At 35.1% G+C, this 20,617-nt stretch overlaps 9 protein-coding genes across 9 annotated transcripts; 5 read left to right on the forward strand and 4 right to left on the reverse strand.

Moving 5' to 3' along the window:
* Positions 1-28: 28 nt before the first annotated feature.
* Positions 29-614, forward strand: MONOS_1751 (uncharacterized protein; the record flags this gene model as incomplete). Its single annotated transcript, XM_067870436.1, has 1 exon — positions 29-614. The coding sequence occupies one exon, from the start codon at positions 29-31 to the stop codon at positions 284-286; it is 258 nt and encodes an 85-aa protein (XP_067722734.1). The 3' UTR covers positions 287-614.
* A 649-nt stretch (positions 615-1,263) lies between these two features.
* Positions 1,264-2,211, forward strand: MONOS_1750 (uncharacterized protein; the record flags this gene model as incomplete). Its single annotated transcript, XM_067870426.1, has 1 exon — positions 1,264-2,211. The coding sequence occupies one exon, from the start codon at positions 1,264-1,266 to the stop codon at positions 2,209-2,211; it is 948 nt and encodes a 315-aa protein (XP_067722735.1).
* Positions 2,212-2,295: 84 nt separating this feature from the next.
* On the reverse strand, positions 2,296-2,583 carry MONOS_1749 (uncharacterized protein; the record flags this gene model as incomplete). Its single annotated transcript, XM_067870414.1, has 1 exon — positions 2,296-2,583. One exon carries the CDS (start codon positions 2,581-2,583, stop codon positions 2,296-2,298), a length of 288 nt encoding a protein of 95 aa, XP_067722736.1.
* Positions 2,584-2,835: 252 nt separating this feature from the next.
* MONOS_17986 (uncharacterized protein) lies at positions 2,836-3,645 on the forward strand (the record flags this gene model as incomplete). The annotated part of the gene is made up of 1 exon (XM_067870961.1): positions 2,836-3,645. One exon carries the CDS (start codon positions 2,836-2,838, stop codon positions 3,643-3,645), a length of 810 nt encoding a protein of 269 aa, XP_067722737.1.
* An 889-nt stretch (positions 3,646-4,534) lies between these two features.
* MONOS_1748 (uncharacterized protein) lies at positions 4,535-6,091 on the forward strand (the record flags this gene model as incomplete). Its single annotated transcript, XM_067870403.1, has 4 exons — positions 4,535-4,604; positions 4,672-4,989; positions 5,082-5,164; positions 5,225-6,091. The coding sequence occupies 4 exons, from the start codon at positions 4,535-4,537 to the stop codon at positions 5,987-5,989; spliced, it is 1,236 nt and encodes a 411-aa protein (XP_067722738.1). The 3' UTR covers positions 5,990-6,091.
* Positions 6,092-6,903: 812 nt separating this feature from the next.
* MONOS_1747 (uncharacterized protein) lies at positions 6,904-8,702 on the reverse strand. Its single transcript, XM_067870393.1, has 4 exons — positions 8,556-8,702; positions 8,383-8,483; positions 7,826-8,316; positions 6,904-7,767 (listed from the first exon to the last, which is right to left on the reverse strand). Exons 2-4 carry the CDS (start codon positions 8,480-8,482, stop codon positions 7,306-7,308), a joined length of 1,053 nt encoding a protein of 350 aa, XP_067722739.1. The 5' UTR covers position 8,483; positions 8,556-8,702; the 3' UTR covers positions 6,904-7,305.
* Positions 8,703-10,742: 2,040 nt separating this feature from the next.
* Positions 10,743-12,487, forward strand: MONOS_1746 (putative acyltransferase). The gene has a single exon (XM_067870382.1). The coding sequence runs from the start codon at positions 10,758-10,760 to the stop codon at positions 11,949-11,951; it is 1,194 nt and encodes a 397-aa protein (XP_067722740.1). The 5' UTR covers positions 10,743-10,757; the 3' UTR covers positions 11,952-12,487.
* Positions 12,488-13,549: 1,062 nt separating this feature from the next.
* On the reverse strand, positions 13,550-15,158 carry MONOS_1745 (uncharacterized protein; the record flags this gene model as incomplete). The annotated part of the gene is made up of 2 exons (XM_067870371.1): positions 13,550-13,668; positions 13,820-15,158. 2 exons carry the CDS (start codon positions 15,156-15,158, stop codon positions 13,550-13,552), a joined length of 1,458 nt encoding a protein of 485 aa, XP_067722741.1.
* A 2,308-nt stretch (positions 15,159-17,466) lies between these two features.
* Positions 17,467-19,292, reverse strand: MONOS_1744 (uncharacterized protein). Its single transcript, XM_067870360.1, has 4 exons — positions 19,216-19,292; positions 19,050-19,083; positions 18,492-18,982; positions 17,467-18,430 (listed from the first exon to the last, which is right to left on the reverse strand). Exons 2-4 carry the CDS (start codon positions 19,072-19,074, stop codon positions 17,666-17,668), a joined length of 1,281 nt encoding a protein of 426 aa, XP_067722742.1. The 5' UTR covers positions 19,075-19,083; positions 19,216-19,292; the 3' UTR covers positions 17,467-17,665.
* Between the last annotated feature and the right edge of the window lie 1,325 nt (positions 19,293-20,617).

Raw genomic sequence — 20,617 nt, forward strand, 5'->3', positions numbered from 1 at the left:
CTGCAACTGTTCCACCAACGATCCTTAGATGGCGGACACTACCAGATGCCACGCTCACTCAATCGCCCACTATTCACCCACCAATCACACATTACACACGCCATTCCCATCTCACATCACTCGTATCACTCGTTCTACCACTCACACAGCGATAACCACACATCCCTTTAAAGCCTCTCAAGAAGCAGACGAGCCGCTGAAGGATCAGCTGGAGTATCCTCTTTCTCTACCAAACGCGCATGGAAAAAAGCTGTTTGTGATGACCTTTTTGCTCTCGGCAGAGTAAATGCAGGAATAGCTGGAGGAGCTGCTTGGAATCTTCGATCAGCGAATGAAAGGAAGCTGAGATATCTTTCTGAACATTGTGAGCAACAAGTTTGGTTCCCAGGGGCTGGAGAAGACTTCTCGATATCGGCAGCTGCAGATGGACTTCTCCTTCTTATCTACTTAGAAGCATGAACAGCACACACCAATTATACCAAATAATCCTCCTTAAATGTGATATGCTTTCTATTGTCTTTAATTGTTAATATAAATGAAATAAAATATATTAAATTTTTATATATATTCTTTCAGATAATATAATTATTTAAAAAAACCACAAAAAGAAATAAGACATGGGACAATTTCTGCATTTCTGAAAAATTCAATTATTTGTTCAAAACATTTACTCCAATCTTATCATTAGATGGTATTGGAATAAGAAAATTTTATTGAAATAAAAATAATAATTCGAATAACCAAAGTTTATTCCAGATAACACCAGTTTATTCGAATTAAAAAAATTTATTCCAGAAAGACCAAGTTTATTCCAATTAATCCCTCAACAAAAATTTTAATGATCCTTTTTATCAATACGAATGTGCTGAAAAATGAGAATACTTAAAGAAAAAATAAACAATATTTATTCATGGAAATTCAATTCTGAAAATAATGTCTGACAGTTATGGTACAAAATTAAAAAATGACTATCTGAAAATTTGTTCCAAAGGATTGGAGATCGAATGAAATTACATGAAATACTTCAAATCGAAAAGGCTGTATTTTCGAAATTATGAATACGGTACGTTAACATGCAAAATTGGCTGAATATTACTCAATGAAGGAAAAAGAGGTAATTAAAGAGGAAATGAAAAGAAATCAGTTAATTATTTGAAGAACATATTTACAGATTTGAGAAAAAATCAAACATTCAAAGCAGATTATGAAAAAGCTTTTCCTCTAGAGAGATTTCAGATTTTTGAATTTGAATAGGAACGGAAAATGGCAAAGGGGAGAACACACGTATATGAGTGCTCATTCATTTCGTGTTCTCTTACAAATACTGTTGGCGGAGGGATGTATTGTGCTAATGTTCCGGCTGCATTCAAGATGAGGAGCCTCCAGTTTATTTCGTGCACAGCAGTGTCGAATGGCGGAGGAATGAGATTTGATCCAAACCAACAAATAGCTCCAAGCAACAACATTTATTGCTATTTCTTCTTCTTCCACGATTGCAGTTGCAACGCTTCCACTCCGTATGGCCACGATGTGTATTTTGAAGATCGATACAATTTCTTCTCATCGAACAACCCATTCTACGAATCTTATACAACGAATAGCAATGATACGAGAGTGTGCCTCCAATATTATAACGGAAGCAGTTGGAAATATCAGCATACAGAAAAGAAGTTTTGGTTAAAGGACTGGATGAAGGATCGGTATGTTGGGGTGGGTGGAAGTGACGCAAACAATCTGTGTGGGATGAGTGAGTCAGCACCTTGCAAGACCGTGGGACATGCAGTGGTGACAAGTTTGGTGGAACTGAGCTCGACAATCACAGTGTTTGGTAGGAGGCATGTGAGCGAAGTGACAACAATCAGCGCTGGGGAAAAGAAGATTTCTGTTGTTGGGAGAGGGAAAACGGTGAGTGTGATTGGGACAAGTGCGCTTTCTTCGTCTGCAACTACTCTGTTTAGCGTATCTTCTGGTAAACTTGAGGCGGGGCATGCCTGGATCGATCACAACTCTATCAGAAGTCCATCGCAAAAAATGTTTGCGGAATCACTCTGGAAACAGCAGGAAACATGCAGCAATCGAGCTCAGCTTTTATGTTCATCTCCAATCTACCATTTTCCTCATTTGTGCAGCATTCTCTCATCCTCTGCCATCTGCTCAGCCTCGCTCAGATTTCGTGAACAGGACAAGACAGACACTGCTTTCAGCGGCTAAAGATGGAGAATCTGGTTTTACTCAGTCCCAGCAGATTTCTATGTTGTCGTCGAAATCGCACTGCTCCTCCCCCGCCTCCTCGCCTTATTCTTCTCCTTCTCCTTCTCCTTCTTCTCCTTCTCCTTCTTCTCCTTCTCCTTCTTCTCCTTCTCCTTCTTCTCCTTCTTCAACATCTTCCTCTTTTTCTCCTTCTTCTTTTTCTTCTGCTGCTTCTTCATCTTCGTATTTTACTTCTTCTGCGATTTGCCCTTTTCCACCAACTGCCCCATCTTCAACTTCGTCATTGTCTTCTTCATCAATTCCTTCTCCAACTTTTTCGATGCCATTATCACTTTCTTTGCATTGGATCGGTATATCAACCTTCTGATTCATAAAAGCTGTTCAATTGGAAGCACTGACAAATTGAACAAAATATTAATTCATTCACTTTTTATTCTCTCAACATCGTCATAATCATTATCAATGCCTTTAATTTGTTTTGTAAAAAATGCTTTAGAACTGCTTTCCTCTTCTGCAGTGGCGCATTTCGCTCTGTTTCAGATCTTCGAACAACTTCAGCGCTCTGGCTGTGCTGAAAGGAGTGAATGAGGTGAATGGGGGTATCACAAGAAATGGCAATGGAAGATGGAAGGAGCTGTTAGGCTCATTACGTTCATCCACAAGCTTTGTTTCACTCCGAGAAGTGAAGAGAGAGGAGCGCGTGTTCAGGAAGATGAGGCAAAGAAAGCAGAGTACAATTGCAAGATGAATGCTGTGCAGAGGAAAGGGAAGCAGTATGAAGAGCCAAAGGTTAAGACGAAGAAGAAGGAGAAAGACGAGTTTTGCACATCTCAAATTGACGCTTTTGACACAAGGCTTGCACAGGCAGCAACAGAAAGGAGGAGGAGGGACAGGGGAAGAGAAGAACGAGGTAATGATAAAGATGAACAGCAGCAGATATCCTGCTCATTCGACAGCTCACTCTCATCTGCCCAGCTGCACACTCAAAACATCACAGCCTCCTCAACATTTGCTTCTCCTCCTTTTTCTCCCTTGCCACACGTCGAATTTTCTGTCACTTCTGTTCTTGTTGGAACCCCGCCGAAGCCTCTCACTCAGTCATCTCCTGCCACAGACTCTTCTTCAGTCTCACAGGAGTTCAACTGCACATCTCTCCCAAGCTCTGCCTCTTCGTCGAACATGCCTCCTTCCTCCTCTCCTACATTTTCCTCCTCTAACAATTCATTCATTGGGCTCTATGATTCTCGAAATGCAACAGCCAATAGAAGTTCTAAGAATCTGCAAAAATTTTGGAAACTGCAGATAACAGATGATCAGGAGAATTTATTCCCTTTGTGCAAATGTAATAACTCAAAAACAACAAAAACATCATTATCTGAAACTGATAGAGTTTTTAGTGGAGGGGTGAACAACAAACATAATCAAGTATCTTGAATGATTTCATCGAAATATTTAACCTTTTGCGATTAGATATTGTTTTTGGTCTTTTTTCCTGATTGATCATAAATGTGAAGAGAAGATAGAAAAAAGAAACAAAAAAGAATTAACAAACATTGCGAAATGATAAATTATAATTTATTGCTTACTGTAAGTCTATTTTTGATTGCTTTTATTAGTTGCAAATTGAAGAATATTTTATTTCATCATTCATTTTTAATAACATTTCAAAAATTTCTAATCGTAATGCATTTAAACAAAATCTTGCTAATTAAATAGTTTTTTCCAAAATATAAGTGGAATTAATTAACATGTAAATGCTTTTTAAGAATGTGATTTTAGTGAATTATTTTTGAAAACCACAATAAATTTTCGATGAAAAAAGTTATTCCGAAAAGCCAGAGTTTATTCCAATTAATTTTTTTTATTCCAATAAAAATAATTAATTCCGAATAAATTTTGCTTATTTGAATAAGTTATTATTAATCGAATAAAACCTTTCTATTCTCATTGTATCTATTATAAGTCTTCTATTTTAATGCAAAAAAATACGGAAAATTCTATATTTGAGAAAAATATTTGTTAAAGAAAAATGGAACATAATTCAGAAAGCAATAAGTTTCGTCCCAATTTATTCCTTTATCAAAATTTTTTGTTGGTTAGATCAAAAAGAAACAAAAGATTTCCATTTCTGGCCTTATACAGCCAATCCTTGAGGCTTCTTCGCAATATCTTTAACACTTCTTTTTATATAACAAACATTAAACAGTGCGTATTACGATCGTTTTTGTGCTGCAAAATAATCAACGATGTTTGTATTTATCTTTTATTTTGTTATTTGCCCAGCTTTGCCCTTCTTTTTGAATGTTTTTTTATAACAAGCAGAATGAGTTTGTCAAATGCTGATAAATGTGAAAAAGGAGTTCATGCTAAGGCCAGAACAGAACAGTTTTCAAGTTTGTGCATTAATTTGGATTAAATAATTCTGAACATAATTTTTGTTTTTTTAAATTCTATTTGAAGAATTGTTTTGCGAACTGGAACATTGTAGAGAAGATGAACAAATACAGAAAATCAAGGAAATGAATGGATTAATTGATGAAATGAATGGCAAAGAATTTGAATCAATTTTCACAAAAGATCTATACAATAAAATTCAGCAAATGATTGAAGAAAAGACATTGTCATGGAGAAACGCAACCTTGTTGTTGAAGCATGTTGGATATTGCAAAGAGCTGAAACATATTTCATTTTATTCTTTTAATTATTCATCATTGAGCGAAAGAATGAGAGGGATGATCATTGATGAAAATGAGAAGAAGAAAGAAAAAAAAATGAAAAGTTTCTGCTTGATCTTTGTGAATGCTATGCTTTGCTAAGCTACAGGTGTTCATATGAATTACTTTCAATTGCTGTTCCTTGCCTTCTGAAAGTTGCATTGAAGAAAGACGAGACCGAAGAAGCTCAGAAGGAAGTGGAAATGGCGTTGCTGGCTTTGAGCAATATTGGAAATTGGGTTTGAGAACATTTTTCCATTTTGATATTTTTGCATATTTTCCTCATTTTTTTTCAAAAGGAAATTGAACAAGAACTGTATTTGAACGAGATAACAGAAATCATCAGATATCATCAGGAGCATCACAACCTCACTCGACTTGCCTATCAGTCTGCTTGGCAGTTTTTGTTTTATCGATTAATCAGAGATAAAAGTCTGGAAGAAGTCATCGTGAATGAATTGCATTTTGGAAGAGAGGCAGCAAGAGAACTGGAAGATCTGTCAAAGAGTGTGGATTGGAAGAGAAAAGAAGAAAGAAGAAAAGAAACAAAAGTGAAAGAAGTGTCTGTTATCAAGAGATGGCTCGATGTTATTGATAATTACTTTTCCTCGTGTGAATTGTGGAACAAAGAACTTGCTGGACTCATCGGCAGCATTGTTCAAGTGTTTCTAGCATCAAGGGACAATTACAAAGAAATTCTAAATGGATGCTTCAATACACTAAGATATGCAGCAGATAATAGAAATGTGAAAATTGATGCTTTTGTAAAGGAAGGAATCATAGTTCTGTTTTCAGAAGAAATGAATCAATCAACTTTGGATGATGAAAATATGTTGAATTGCTTGTATTTCTTTTTGAATATTTCAGAAAGGTTGAAAGAAAAGAAGGATGAAGAAACGGACGAAACAAAACGAAAAGAGTTGAAAAAAAAGATATTTGAAAAGATGGAAGAAGAAGGACTTGAAGATATCATTGCAAGCCTTTATGGATTCATTTCTTTTGTAAACAAAAATGGTTATCGAGATATATCAAAAAATACTTCTGATTATTTTGTGAATGATTAACAAAATTCTTTTCAATAATAATTGTGACTCTAAAATAATATTTTCTTTTCTTTTTTTTCATATCACAAAATTGAAGGAAAACAAGAATTGAATGAATTAAAATGTGGTTTTTATTTCCCTTTTTAAAAAAATGAAAAATAAGAAATTCTTTTCTTTTCAAAAAATTCCATCAAGAATCTTCGTTGAATTGATTATTGCCCTCCATCTTCTTCAACAGGATTCATTTTGAGCTTTGTATTCAATTGTTCAGTTTTTGCCTTTTGAAGCCTCCGAACTTTTGAGCTTATTCTATTTCTGATTATATTCTCAATGAACAAGAGAAGGTGAAGGAGAAGAATGAAATGGTAATTCTTGAGAAGAATACAAAAGAAATGAAGAAAGAAATGTTCGTTGAAGAAACCTGTTATCAGCTTCTTTTGTGCAAAATAAAACAGCAATAAATCTGATGACAAAGAAGAAGATGAAGAATGAAAATCTTATTCAAAAACTGCTTGGCTGAAACAAGTCAATCTCAATTGAATTCTATCTCTGTTTTTCTTTCTCTTTTGCTCAGAAATCTTCATTTGAAATTCATCCAAATTTTGTTTCATTGCCCTTCACTTCCATTCCATCCATCATCCGAAAGTGACTCAACCACAATTCACCTGAGTTGTGTGTTGTCTTCCTTGTCGAAACGAATGAAGAAGAAGAAGAAAAGGAAGATCACAATTGTTGAAATGAAGACAGATGCTGTGTGAATGTTTGAATGAGGGAGGGAGAGTGTGTGAGTGATGTCAAAGTGGAAGATGAGAATGAGAAGATTGAATGAAATGAATGAAGAACACACAATTTTTGTTGAATATTCTTCGTGTTCAACTGAAAATGTTGCTTCAGAACGAAATCTTTTCTCATCTCTCTTCTCTTATCTTTTCATATTTGTTTTTTCACATGCTCGCTTTCTTTCGTCTTTCTTCTTCAAGTTTTCTTCTTTTCTGAGATGAGATGAGATGAAATGAATGGAGATGTGTGGAATATTCCATTTACAGATACGTTAAACATTCAGAAGCATTTTTTGATAATTTAAGATAACCATTTTCGTTAACAAAAGAAATGAATCCATAAAGGCTTGTTGTGATATCTTCGTATCCTTCTTCCTCCATCTGTTCAAATATCTTTCTTTTCAATTCTTTTCGTTTTGTTTCGAGCATTTCATCATTCTCCTCCTCTTTCAGTCTTTCCGAAATTGAAAAACAGAATCTCAAACAATGATATACCATTTCGTTATATAATGTTGATGGGTGAATCTCCTCCAGAATAACTTCAACAGCTCTGCTCTTTTATAAGATATCTTCATGCTCAACTCCGTTTCTTGCTGCAATTATTAATACATCAACACATTCATTGCGTATGATTTGGCATCTACCCCTTGCTTCTAGAAACACTTGAACAATGCTGCCGATGAGTCCAGCAAGTTCTTCGTTCCACAAATCGCAGAAGTAAAAGTAATCATAAATTGCATCGAGCCATCTCCTGATAATATGCAATTCTTTCGTTACTTCTCCGCTTTCTTCTTTTCTCTTCCAATCCACATTCTTTGACAGATCTTCCAGTTCTCTTGCTGCCTCTCTTGCAAAATGCAATTCTTTCACTATCACTTCTTTCAGGCTTTTGTCAATGTATAATCTGTTTATCAAAAACTGCCAAGCTGATTGATGGGCAAGTCGAGTGAGGTTGTGATGTTCCTTATGATATTTGATGATTTCTGTTATCTCATTCAAATACAGTTCTTGTTTTATTTCCTTATTAAAATCAGAAAAATATGCAAAAGTATCAAAAAGGAAATAGAAGCAAACATACAAAAAATGTGTTAATATGACTTAAAGCCAGCAAAGCCATTTCCACTTCTTTTTGAGTCTCCTCATTTCCCTCTTTCTTCGAGGCAGCTTTCAGAAGGCAAGGGATAATTATTGAAAGCAATTCATCCGAAATAGAGCAGAAATTCAGCAAAGTGAAGCATTCACAAAGATCAACCAAAAGCTTTTCATCCTTTTTCTTCTCATTTTCATCAATCATCATCTCTTTCATTCTTTCGCTCAATAACGAATAATCAAAAGATTCTAAGTAAATTGTTTTCAGCTCTCTGAAATATCCAACATGCTTCAACAGCAAGATTGCACTTTCCAATGACAATGTCTTTTCTTCAATCATTCTGTAGATTTTATCGAACAGTTCTTTTGTGAAAATTGATTTGAATTCTATTTCATTCATTTCATCCATCATTCTTTTCATTTCCTCAATTTTCTGCATTTGTTCATCTTCTCTGCAATGCTCAAGCTCATAGAACAATTCTTCAAAAGGCATTCAAAAAACAAAAATTTTGTTCAGAATTGGTCAATCCAAATTAAAGAACAAACTTGAAAACTGTTCTGTTCCGGTCGTAATCAAAATTTCATCTTCAAAATAATTATCTTCAGAATTATTATCTTCAGAAATATCATCTTCTGACAAACTCATTCTGTTTGTTCCAAAAAATATTCAAAAACAAGGCAAAGCGTGATAAGAAACAAAATAAAAGATAAATACAAACATCGTTGATTATCTTGCAGTACCGAAATGATCGCAACACAAACTGTTCTATTTTTGCTTAATAAAAAGAAATCCAAAAGAAAATTCGAAGGAGCAGCAATGATTAGTTGTTTGATCCAAAAATGGTAATTTTTTGTTTTTTGATCAAACCAAAAGAAATTCAAGATGGTGAAAACGTTATGATTTTTGAATTTTCTTAGGAATTGAAGCAGTTTTTAACAAATTTCGGAGAAGCATCAATCAATAAAAGATGAATGGAATATCTATTATTTTGAAAAGTGAAACAAGTAGATAAGTTGATTGTTAAAGAGAAGATGTTATACATATTTCTGGACTTCAATTCTGACAAAAAACAAGGGCAACTGATGTTTGTGTGCTCAAAAAATGCAATCTGTTTTTGACATTCATGCATTTTTCTTTTGTGCAGATGATTCGTGGAACTATTGAAGATGAAAGAATTCGACAATCAAAAAGTATTAACAATACAAAAGCATTGTGCAGTTGCTTTCAAAGAAAGCGAACTTGAAACGAACCAACAAGAAGAAAGAAAAAGGTGAAAAAGTATCAACCACAAAAGTGGCCAAAAGAATTGGAGAATAAACAAAAATGAAAATCATTGTGAAGGCTAGCTCCAACGGCAAAGTTTCATCGTTTCACATATTGGTGCTAAAGTAACAAAAGAATAAGCAGACAATGGCTTTTATGTACTAAATCATTGAACACCTTCGACAAAAAGAAAGCCATTTTGCGAGATTGAACGGGAAAGAAAGAAAGAGATGCCAAAAGCCTCTAATCCTTGAGAAACATCATTGAATACCGCGAGCGTTTTCTGATTTTCAATAAAGCAAATAAGATTGATCTGACTTCAACAGAAGGAATTTATCTCATCATATTGATTCTCTTTAACAAAAATATGGAGATTGTTAAACACATTGATTCTTGTTCTGGAAACATTGTTTGTTCCGATATTATTCCTTTTGAATAATCCAGAGAATCTTTTTAAATTCATTCTTCGATATTTCAACAGAATACAAAAACTTCATCTTTACCATCTCCTTAATCCTACGTTTTTTCACAGGAAACACTGAATGGAAAGAATGATTGTGATGTTGAACATCTTTCGAATTTTCAGTAATGTGTGCATCCAACAAGCAATTAAAGGAGAAAAGAGAAGAGAAACTGGAAAAAAGGAAAAGAATATTTGAAAAACAATTTTATGAAAAAGGAGAAGAGATGTTTGAGAGACCAGTTTGTTGGAGGAAATTGAGGAAATTGTCATTAATGGGAAATTGTTAGATCTGCTGAAATGTGAGGATATGAGAGAGAAAGAAGAGAGATAGAAAAAAAAAGAAAAAGAAGAGGAAGAAGAATAAAGAGGAAAGTGACAAAGAAAAGTATTTGGCAAAAATGAAAGAGAAGAATGCAAAGTTTGTGCTATCGTGCTCCACTGCCACGAGATAAAAGAAGAGTTTTATTAAAATTATTTTCAAAAACTGAATATTGAAGGTTATTATATTGTTTTTCGCGTATTTATTGGTTTTTTTCCATTTCTTTGTTGATATTTCCGCTTTTCTCATTTAAAGTGGAACATTTGTCCTTTTTTTTTTATTAAAAATACTTTGTACTTCCATATTGAATTTTGTTGCTTTTCAGAGTGGAATTATGTGGTAGAAGATTGATTTGATTGATTAATGATTGAATAATGATTTTCTCCTTCTAATTCAGAACTTGAGAAGCTGCTTTTTCTCTTCTTCATCATCCTCTGAAAAAAGTGTTTTTTTATTAAAAGCATCCAAATTATGCAATCCTTTTTCTATATTACACATTTCAACAACGAAATATACTACCTTTAGCAAATATGGTGCAATATTCCAGCAGTTTTGAAAAATACTGCAATTTGATCCAAACTTTTTCTTCTTTCATATCATAATTAATGAAGCAATCTTCTCAAAAAAATTTTTATTTGAATTGAATATTGAATTGAGAAACAATTCAGAAATAATAGAGTGAAACAAAATTCATAAACAAATAAAATATCATCCCCTATAGAAGCAATAAACGTTATAAATTCAATTTGAACATATTTGTCAACAATACATATCTTTGGCAACAATCATTTAGCTTTTTTTTTTTGTTAAACATACCCTTAATTATAATTGAATAATCAACGTAAATAAAAAAATGCAACAGATCAAAAATCGAAATGGAAAAAAAGGTGTCTGGCAAGCCGAAAAGCATCGAGCAGCGTAAGCAGCTGTACAGCCTGGATGGGATCCGCGGGATATGCGGGATGTGTGTTGTGTTCTACCACCTGGTGGGGACTATATACCATTACCAGCCGTACACGAAGATTGTGAATCACGGATACTTGATTGTGGACTTTTTCTATTTGATCACCGGGTTTGTGTTGGGGTATGCGTACGACAAAAAGAAAACGTCGCTGTCAGCCTGGAGCTTCGTGAAGAGGCGTTTTGTGCGGCTGCAACCACTGGTATTCCTCACTTCGCTGGTGCCAACGTTTTTCTTGCGGTACTTGAATGCACCTTCAATCGGGTGGGTGAATTACGGGGATGTTCCTGTTTTGAACAGGGTGGTACTGCTGATTTTAGCGACACTTAACATTCCAGCGCAGAAAAGTCTTGTGTACTCAGCAAACCCGTCGATGTTTCCTCTGAACCCTCCTCAATGGTTTTTGGTATATGCTTACATTGGGAACATCCTGTACATAGCGGTGTTGAGGTATTGTCGAACTTCTGTTCTTTGTGTGTGTGCTGCAATATCCTCGATATGCACCGGATACATGACTTTCACGTCTGAGTTTGGGTACGTGAACGGAGGATTCCTTCTAAACGATCGGAAGATGGCGCCGTTTGGGATTGTGAGGCTAATGACACCTCTGCTGATCGGGCAGGTTATAAGCAGGGTTTATCAAAAGCAGGAAATGAAGTCGAAAGAAGAGGAAAAGAAGGGAAAGAAGAGTTCAGGGGGAATTCAATTTGCATTCTGGATTGCGAGTGCTTGCCTGATTTCGATGAGCAAAGTTCCGTATCTACGCAAGGAGGGGGAAAGCGCATACAGAAACGCAGCGTTTGACACAGCAGCAGTGACGATTATTGAACCACTGATATTGATGGTGATCATCAACGGATGCCAGCCGAGCCAATGGGAGTGCGACTTGTTCGTGTGGATGGGAAAGATGTCATATCCGCTTTTCCTGTGCCATCACATTTTTGTAGACTTTATGTTCTGCTGGGTGGCGAACAACAATCTTACGTTTGACTATGTGTGGATCATGTTTGTGGGGATTATTGTGTTGAGTGTTGCTCTTGCGCATTTCTACGAGATTTACTTCAATGAGCCTGTACAAAAGTGGATATCAACACGTCTTCATGTGTAGAGTGCGGCAAAATGTTTTTTATGAAGCCATCAAAAATCGGGGGAAAAAATGAAATTGGCTTGGAAAAGATTGCAGCGATACGAATTCATTTCGAATTTTGATGTATTTATATTTTTGTTTTTTGTTTTTTGTTTTTTGTTTTTTGTTTTTATTAAAACAAACACCTTTCCATGTCGAAGTGTAAATCAATGCTTTGAGTTGAAAGTGAATTGTAAGCAATGACAAATCAAATATTCATGAAATGGTATCACTATTTTCTTTGTTTATTTTTAATATTTTGAAACTTTTGGATGGGTGTTGGAAAAATAACTCCTTATTGAAAGCGGAAAGGTTTGATTTCGATTCTAAGATAGAAATGTTTTTCGTGTTGCGATATTTCATGGAAGGAAAACCATTTCTTCAATCAAATATATGGGAATACAAAAAGGTTTGATTGCTAATGAGAAACTGAATAAAAATGAACCTTTTTGAACTTCTTTTTGCGAGACTCACAAAATTAGCTTTTTCGAAACATTGCCACTTAAATACTTGTGATATAATTTAAACTCATCCTGAAAAACAATAAGAAAATTATTTCTCTTGCATTTTAATAAATATTAAAAAAACAAAAAGAATCCAAATATTCAACATAAAAAATAAGTTCGGTAACACTCCAAAATCAACGAGGGAGATAAATGAAAAAGCTAAAGTCCTGACTGTTATGATTTATGAATATAATAAACAAAAAAATAAAATCCATCAAAATCAAAACTGATTTAATGAATCCAAATCTCTTTGAAACGAAAGAAAACAGGAACAAAACCTATCAAACGAAAAGAGAGACGAAACATTAATCATTTCCACTAATTCACTTGCGGATTCTGGAATGTCTTGAGAAAATGATTGCAAACGAGTGTCATTGGCCAGCTGCAATCCGCCAAATGAAAGACATTTGCTCAAATTGCTCAATTTAAAGCAATCAGTTTCTTTCTCATTTGACGAACAAGCTTCTGCCACTCTATCTATCTCATTCACACACATGTGTCCTTTTCCATTCTTTTTCTTTCTTCTCAGCTTTCTCTTTGCTTCTGAATCCACATGATTCCGTTTTTGCTGCATAAACATGCTGTCCAAATGCATAATCTTCTTTTCTTCCATTTTTAAAGCCTCAAAAACTTTCTTTTTTCTTTGTTCTTCATTTTCAAACTTCTGAAAAGATAAAAGCAACACAAACACGAAAAGCTCAGAGAAAGAAGGGAAAAGAAGATGGTGAAAGAAACTGTGCGAAGAAAACGAAGAAAACGAAGATGATGACGAAAGACGAGATGAAAAAGAATCCTTCAAAGAATTCTGAGTGAAGGTGAAAGAGGAAGGAGAAGGAGGCAGTTGATGAATACTGAATGGATACAAGGCAGACAGCTTCACAGGAAACTTGTTTGTTTGCAACAGCCCCAAACACGATTTGTTAGAAGAGAAGGAAGAAGAAGAAGAAGAAGAATTAGCAGAAAATTGATCGAAACAGCATGAAGAGAAATAATCTTTATGTTGAAAAGCAGAATATTCACCATACGATTGACAATGCTCAGTTTTATTGCACTTTCCTGAAACCAATTTTGAGGCTATTTCTCTTGCTGAAGAGTCAGAAAGAGAGCGGTTGTGATAGCAACAATGATGATATCGGTGACAAGATGTGTTAATGAATTGCTCATTAACATTAACATTGGCGATCTGCTTGTTGCTGTTTGATGAAGAGGCAGACAAAGGCAATAAAGAAGACAACGATTGCTGTGAAGAATTAATGAACGGTGAAGAATTGCAAGAAGAGGCAGATGGGAAGAAGCTTCGATATTTCGAAGAAGTTGAAGAAGAAGACAGATTTATCATCAAACTTTTTGGGTCAGCCGAAAGAGCTGAAGAAGCAGCAGGGGCATTTGAAGAAGGAATGAAAGAAGAAACAGCCGACGGATTTGAAGAAGCCAATGAAACAGAATAGCGCTTCATTGGAGAATCAACAGCTGAAGAGTTGTTCCTCCTCTTGTTCGCATTGCTGGCATTTTCTGCAATGAAAGTGCGTCTCATTGAACTGCACTCGCGGCAATGGCATCTGATTCCAGAAAGAAACATGGAAAGCGGGTGCGTAAGAGAGGAAAGCGAGGAAAGAGAGAAAGAAGAAGGAGAAGGATGAAGAGAAAGAGGGATCGGAGGAAGATGCAGAGCAGAGGAAAGAGAATTGTCGTTCGAAAAAGACGGGGAGAGAGAAGATAGAGAAGAAGAAGAAGAAGAAGAGGAAATTGGATGTTTTAATAATATTTCAGCAGTATTCACAATCAAAGAAGAAGAAGATGATGATGATGATAGAGAAGAAGAAGAAGTCCGAAGAAGAGAAGGAGAAAGAGAAGGAATGCAAGAATATGAAGAAGAACGTTCATCAACAAGTAGAGCAGCAACAAAACTGGATTTTTCTGTTTCTTCGCCATTTTTCGGAGATTTTGGAGATTTTTGAGAATTTTTTGAGTTTTGAGGGTTTTTTCTGTTTGTTTGTGTTTTGATGGAAGAAGAAGACAAAGAAGAAAGAGAAGAAAGAGAAAAGGAAGGAGAAGAAGAAGAAGAAGGGAAAGAAGAAGGCGAAACAGTAGAAGGAGTAGGAGAAGGAGAAGAAGAATAAGAAGAAGACAAAGTTGAATGATGATGAGGAGGTTGAGGGCTCAACACTTGAACAGAATAATACAGAAGCTCAGGAATAGAAGAGGAAGAAGAGGAAGAAATAGAAGAAGAAGGAAGAGAAAGAGGGAGAGGAGGATCCAAATGAGGAGAAGAGACGAGAGGAGGATTTGAAAGAGAGAGAGAAAGAGGAGGAGGAGGAGAAATTGGACGGGAAGGACTTTCTGAAGAAGAAGAAGAAGATGATGATGATGATGATGAAGGAGAAGGAGAATAGGAAAAGGAAGAAGAAGAAGCAGATTCAGATAATGGAGATGATGATGATAATGATGAAGTTAAAGGATAAGAGGAGGAGGAAGAAGAATTTTTAGGAGAAGAAGATGAAGAGGATAATGATGAATCAAGAGAAGAAGAAGAAGAAGAAGAAGAAGAACTCGAGCATTCTCCGTCGTGGCTTTTCGGATCGCTACTGGTATCAAAGGAACCGGTGGATGCGCAAGATTTGTCTCGTTTCTCCAAGAAATTTGAAACCCGTCTTGACTTTGACTGCTTCCTGGTCAGCTTCATCTCATTGATTGTGCGTTTTCTATTGTTGTTTAGGCACAGAAGGTGAAATACATCTGAAGCTGATTGGTGATCTCTTCGAGTGCTTCTTGTTCGACTTTGTAATCTCCTCCTTTTGCCAATCTCGATAAATTGTCTGCTCTGACGTTTCTCTCTCCGGGAATATGTTGAGCTTTCACAACAACTTTCAGCCCTTGGATTTGTTTTTTTAATTTTTTCTGAAAGGTTTTGAGATTCGTACCAGCTCCCCATCGATTCAGATTGTAAACTGCTTTGCGTTGTCTGATCGAACAAGCAGATTTCTTATTTCTTGATTTCGAATGGAATTTGAGAAATGAGTGATGGATTGATATCAAGAAAATCGCTTTCTGAAATTTGAACTTTGGCTTTTGATTGATGGTGGAAGAGGTTTGAAAAAGTCCAGCATTTGATTGTTAACTTTCACTGTTGCTCCGATGGCAAATCCTGATGCATCAATTGTTGAAATAGCTTCTGGTCGAAACTTTGGATTCAGTCTCCTTGGTTAATTCTCTTTCAGCCTTTCGCTCCACTTCCCGAGGCATTTTGTTATCGATGCATTCACATTCAGTTTCCCTATCAACGAGGCAAACTTTTTTATCGAAACAACTGTGTTGTATTAGGCAATCCTCCTCCATTTCTGGAACTCTTTCATCAGCTCTGTTTTCTTCGACACCTTCATTTGTACCACAAACCGATTGGAATTTGTTGAACAACGAAAGGGTTTTCTCCACAATAATGTTGAGTTCCTGTGGATTTTGATGAAAAAGAACAAATTCGTCAAGGTGCGCAATAACTGTCAAGTTCCATTATTCCCTCAAATATTTCAGAACTTTTCTTATCACTTTTGTGAACGTTCGTGGTGCGTCTTTGTATCCGAAAGGCATTCCGTGGAAAGCGTAGTATTTTCCTTTGAAAATGAACGAAAGGAATGGCGATAATTCTTCGCTGACTTTTATGAGATAATAAGCTTGGATCAAATCCAATGTGACTGCGTAATCCTGTTCTTGTATAATTTTCTCCACTGTTTTGTGGTCTTCTTGCTTGCAATAAATCGTCTTGATTGCATTGTTGAGTCTTCGGCAATCCACGATTTGCCTCCAGCCACCATCTTTCTTTCTGATAACAAACACTGGGTTCATATGCTTCACATCCTACTCCTGAATTGGCTTGATGATATTTGTTTCCAGTTGCTTCTTGATCATCTCTGAAAAGGCTTGTTGGGCTTCTTGACTCTGGTGCTCCAAAGGGATGAAAACTCCTGTTTTCTTGTAAGATTCCTTCGCAGCTTTGCTCCTCCATACAGGGATTACTCCTTTCCCAATAATGCGTGCTCCTCCAATTTATTCCCATTCTTCAAGAACTTCTGATAGCCTTTGAGTAAGAAGACTGGTAGCTGAGCTCTCCTTCATCTGTGCAGCTGGACTAAAGCCTAATCTTCCTAAAATTCTTACAAATCTTGCTTCCTTCAGCGCTTTTGAAATCAGGAAAATTCCATCTACAATTGATCCTTTTTCGTCATCTTTTTCTTTTTATTTCACATGTGTGTAAAGCAGAATTTTAATAGCTGGATACAGAAATGCTTCAATTCTCTCGCCTGCGTTATCCAACACATCGTTCATCCAATTATCTGTTCCAGAAGCTGAATGAGGAGCCCTATGCAAAAATGGACTTTGATCATCTTCCTTCATGTCAAAAATAAGATCTTCCAAATTTCTTTCTGGTAAATCCATATCATATAAGTTGCAATTTGGATCTCTGAGAAATATTGTTTTAATACTGTTTTCTAGTAGCCAACTATCCTCGTCAAGGCTTATTTTCGCTTCTGAAGCTCCGGGGATCTGCTGGGAAAATACAGAACTGGAATGAGATATCATACTCGAAAACATCTCTCCCGGAGGTCCATCTGACATCATCGATGAGGCAGAATTACACGCGTGTCCAGTGCCGAATGGGGAGCTTAGGAGCATTCTTTTTTTCAGATTCGCTTTGACTGACCCTTAAGTGATACTCTCAGATCGAAGAGAAGAAAGTGAATTTCAAATTTTCTTTTTTAAAAAAAAATATTAATCGTTTTTGATGAAAAAAATTCTTAATATGGGACAATATTTTTTTCCTTCATGAATTTCGTTCCATTCAGAATTTTCCAATATTTTTCTTTATTTTTAAAAATTTCTCTATTTTCTTGAATTGTAATGGAAGACTAATAAAAATAATATTGCAGGAGAAGTTAGGAACAAATCTCAGTTTTTTTCATGATTGCCAAAATTTCGTTTCATACGAAAGTTTTCTATTACAAAATTTTATTTATTATAATGAAGTTTGCAAAAAACAAACACACATTTTCTTCTTCAGCTGATAACATTTCACACAATTCAATAAAAATTTTCATTTTAAAAAAGCTGCAAACTTCAGTTTTCTGATGAGGAAAATTATCCAAAAAGAAAAATATGAAATTCAGAGAAACAGAATTATCTCATTGTCACATTTCTTCAAACATAAACAAAATATTTAGAAAAATTCAACGATAACCCATCATAATTTTTATTGCTGAGAAAATAAACCATTTCATGAAAGCTTGTGATGATATCTTCGTATCCTTCTTCCTCCATCTTTTCAAATATCTTTCTTTTCAATTCTTTTCGTTTTGTTTTGGTAGTTTCTCCATCCGTCTTTTCTTTTATTCTTTCTGAAATATTCAAAAAGAAAAGCAAACAATTCCACAAAATATCATCATTCACAGTTGATTGATTCATTTCTTCTGAAAACACAACTATTGTGCCTTCCTTCAGAAACACATCAATTTCCACATTTCTATTTTCTGCTGCACATCGAAGTGAATCGAGACATCTATTGCAAATATCTTTGTGATTGTCCCTTGATTCCCGAATCATTTGAACAAGGCTGCCTATCAGTCCAGCAAGTTCTTCGTCCCACAATGTGTATGAGTTTAAGAACTCAGAAATCACATCGAACCATCTCTCGATAACAAGCACTTCCTTTGCTTCATTTTCTCCTTTTCCCTCTTCTTTTTTCTTCCAGTCAACACTCTTTGACAGATCTTCCAGCTCTCTTCTTGCCTCTCTTGCGAAATGCAATTCATTCACGATCACTTCTTCCAAGTTTTTGTCCCAATAAAATCGATTCATCAAAAACTGCCAAGCTGATTGATTGGCAAGGCGTGTCAAATTATGATGCTCCTGGTGATGTTTAATAATTTCTGTTATCTCATTCAAATACAGTCCTTGTTCAATTTCCTTTTGAAAAAAAAAGAGGAAAAAATTAATAATTCCAAAATGGAAATTGAAATGCTCACACAGTTCCATCATCAATGCAACTCAAACACAATAAAGCCATTTCCACTTCTTTTTGAGTCTCCTCGTTTCCCTCTTTCTTCGAGGCAGCTTTCAGAAGGCAATGCACAATTATTGAACGAAATTCATCTGGAATGAAGTCGATATATAGAAAAGTGAAGCATTCACAAAGATCAATAAGAAGCATTTCATCGTTTTTCTTCTCACTTTCATTAATTATCATCTCTTTCATACTTTCGCTCAATGATGAATCATCAAAAGAATCACATAAAAAGCATTTCAATTCCTTGCAACGTCCAACATGCTTCAACAACAAGGTTGCAGTTACCAATGACAATGAATTTTTTTCAATCTTTTGGTGAATTTTATTGAATAGTTCTATCGTGAAAATTGATTCAAATTCTTTGCCATTCATTTCATCAATTAATCCATTTATTTCCATGATTTTTTGCACTTGTTCCTCCTCATCGCACTCTTCAAGTCCATCAAACAACGCTTCAAAATTTTAAAGAAAGAAAGAAATGCAATTACCAGAAATTCAAATGCAGCAATTGATGCAAACCAGTGAACTTTTCGGTGATGCTCATTTTCTTCGACTTTTTGCAAAGCACATCATTCGGAAGACATCAACATTTTTTATCAATCCAAATGAAAAGAATAATCGAAGCAGAAAATCAATGACAAATTTTATATTTTCAAAACAATCTGTAAAATGCCTTTCCTCATACCACCCTTTTTGTGCAAGCACTTTTGGCAAGGAATTGCAGAGTAAAAGAATGCTTAATCCTTGTTGGTTTGTTGTTATGGGAGATTTGATCGATTAATGATATTTGAACATGAATGTTTTTTTTTTTTTTTTGCCCAAGATGAGAGTTTAATTATTAATATATCTTTTGGAATGTGGGATGTTTTTTTGCTTGGTGGTGGTTCGAGACAGCGACGGCTCTGAATTGATTTTGGAATTGAGAGAGATGATTTAATAAAAAAATCATGGAAGGAAATGCAGCAGTTCGGTTGTTGAAAGAAAATGTTTTAGCGTTTGCTTTTTAATAGCTCTTGTTCATTGAGAAGATATTTTTATAAATCATTTTTTCAGAGCCCAAGAATTTGATGAATTATATTTAATGTTATTTCTTTGTTTTTTTGAGCTAAACATGAGAAGCGAGTTGGATGGAGAGAGGCAACCATCAGATGGGAAATGCATATAATTTGTTTTCATTTGGAACAGTGGATGAAAACAAATTCGATTTAACAGCATTTTGTTGAAAGGATAATAAAGAATGAAAACAATTGGATAGCACTTGGAATGAATTGAATTCAGAGATATTTTTTTTCAGTAAAAAAAGTTGTTGACAATATCTGAAGCAGGATATTTGTGAGGGGAAAAAAGGATGATGGTGAAAGGAGCACTGGGAAACAATGGAAATATAGATTGAAAGCATCAGTGATTGAACAATCTTCTCCATTTGCTATTGAAAGGGCATGTTTGTTTTTTTGAAGAGTTTTCATTAAAAATGCAAAACCGATAATAATGAGAAATTCTTTTTTATCTTGTTTGTATTCCAGACAACAGCTTTTTTTAAATTGAGCGCTATTCTCAGAGACAATCCATTTCAAGCAGCATTTTTGCAGATTATGTGATTTTTTCTCACTCTTTTTAGAATTATTCATTGACGATATTTTTTATTATCTTGGCAGATGGGAAGAACAATTGTTTCGTGAAATTGAATTGTTGAACAAAAAGGCCGAATGCAATTGCTATCATATTTTTATGTTGCAACATGGAGTGAGTTTGAAAATTTTTTTGTTGTTAATTGGGATTCAAATAACGTGTTTGATGTTTATTAAAGTTCCTCATTTCCCTTTTTTGTTCAATTCGATTGATTGGATTGTGCGTTTTTTTTAAATGAAGAAGTGCTTCTTATTTGCAACCGCTCAACAATGCAACTCTCCCTTTTTTAACTCACCATCTTGAATGAAAGCCAACTATTTCTTTTTCATCATATTCAGTTCTTTCGCTCATTACTTTTTCCTTATGTAGCGTGGTCAAATGAAAGACCATTTGTTCACAACGAGACTTCTTCCTCGCCTTTGCCATTCATCTTCCAGTGAAGAGTTCTTGTGACTCAT

The sequence above is a fragment of the Monocercomonoides exilis genome, assembly GCF_001643675.1.
Source record: "Monocercomonoides exilis strain PA203 chromosome Unknown scaffold40-978991, whole genome shotgun sequence".
NCBI classification, from domain to species: domain Eukaryota; phylum Preaxostyla; order Oxymonadida; family Polymastigidae; genus Monocercomonoides; species Monocercomonoides exilis.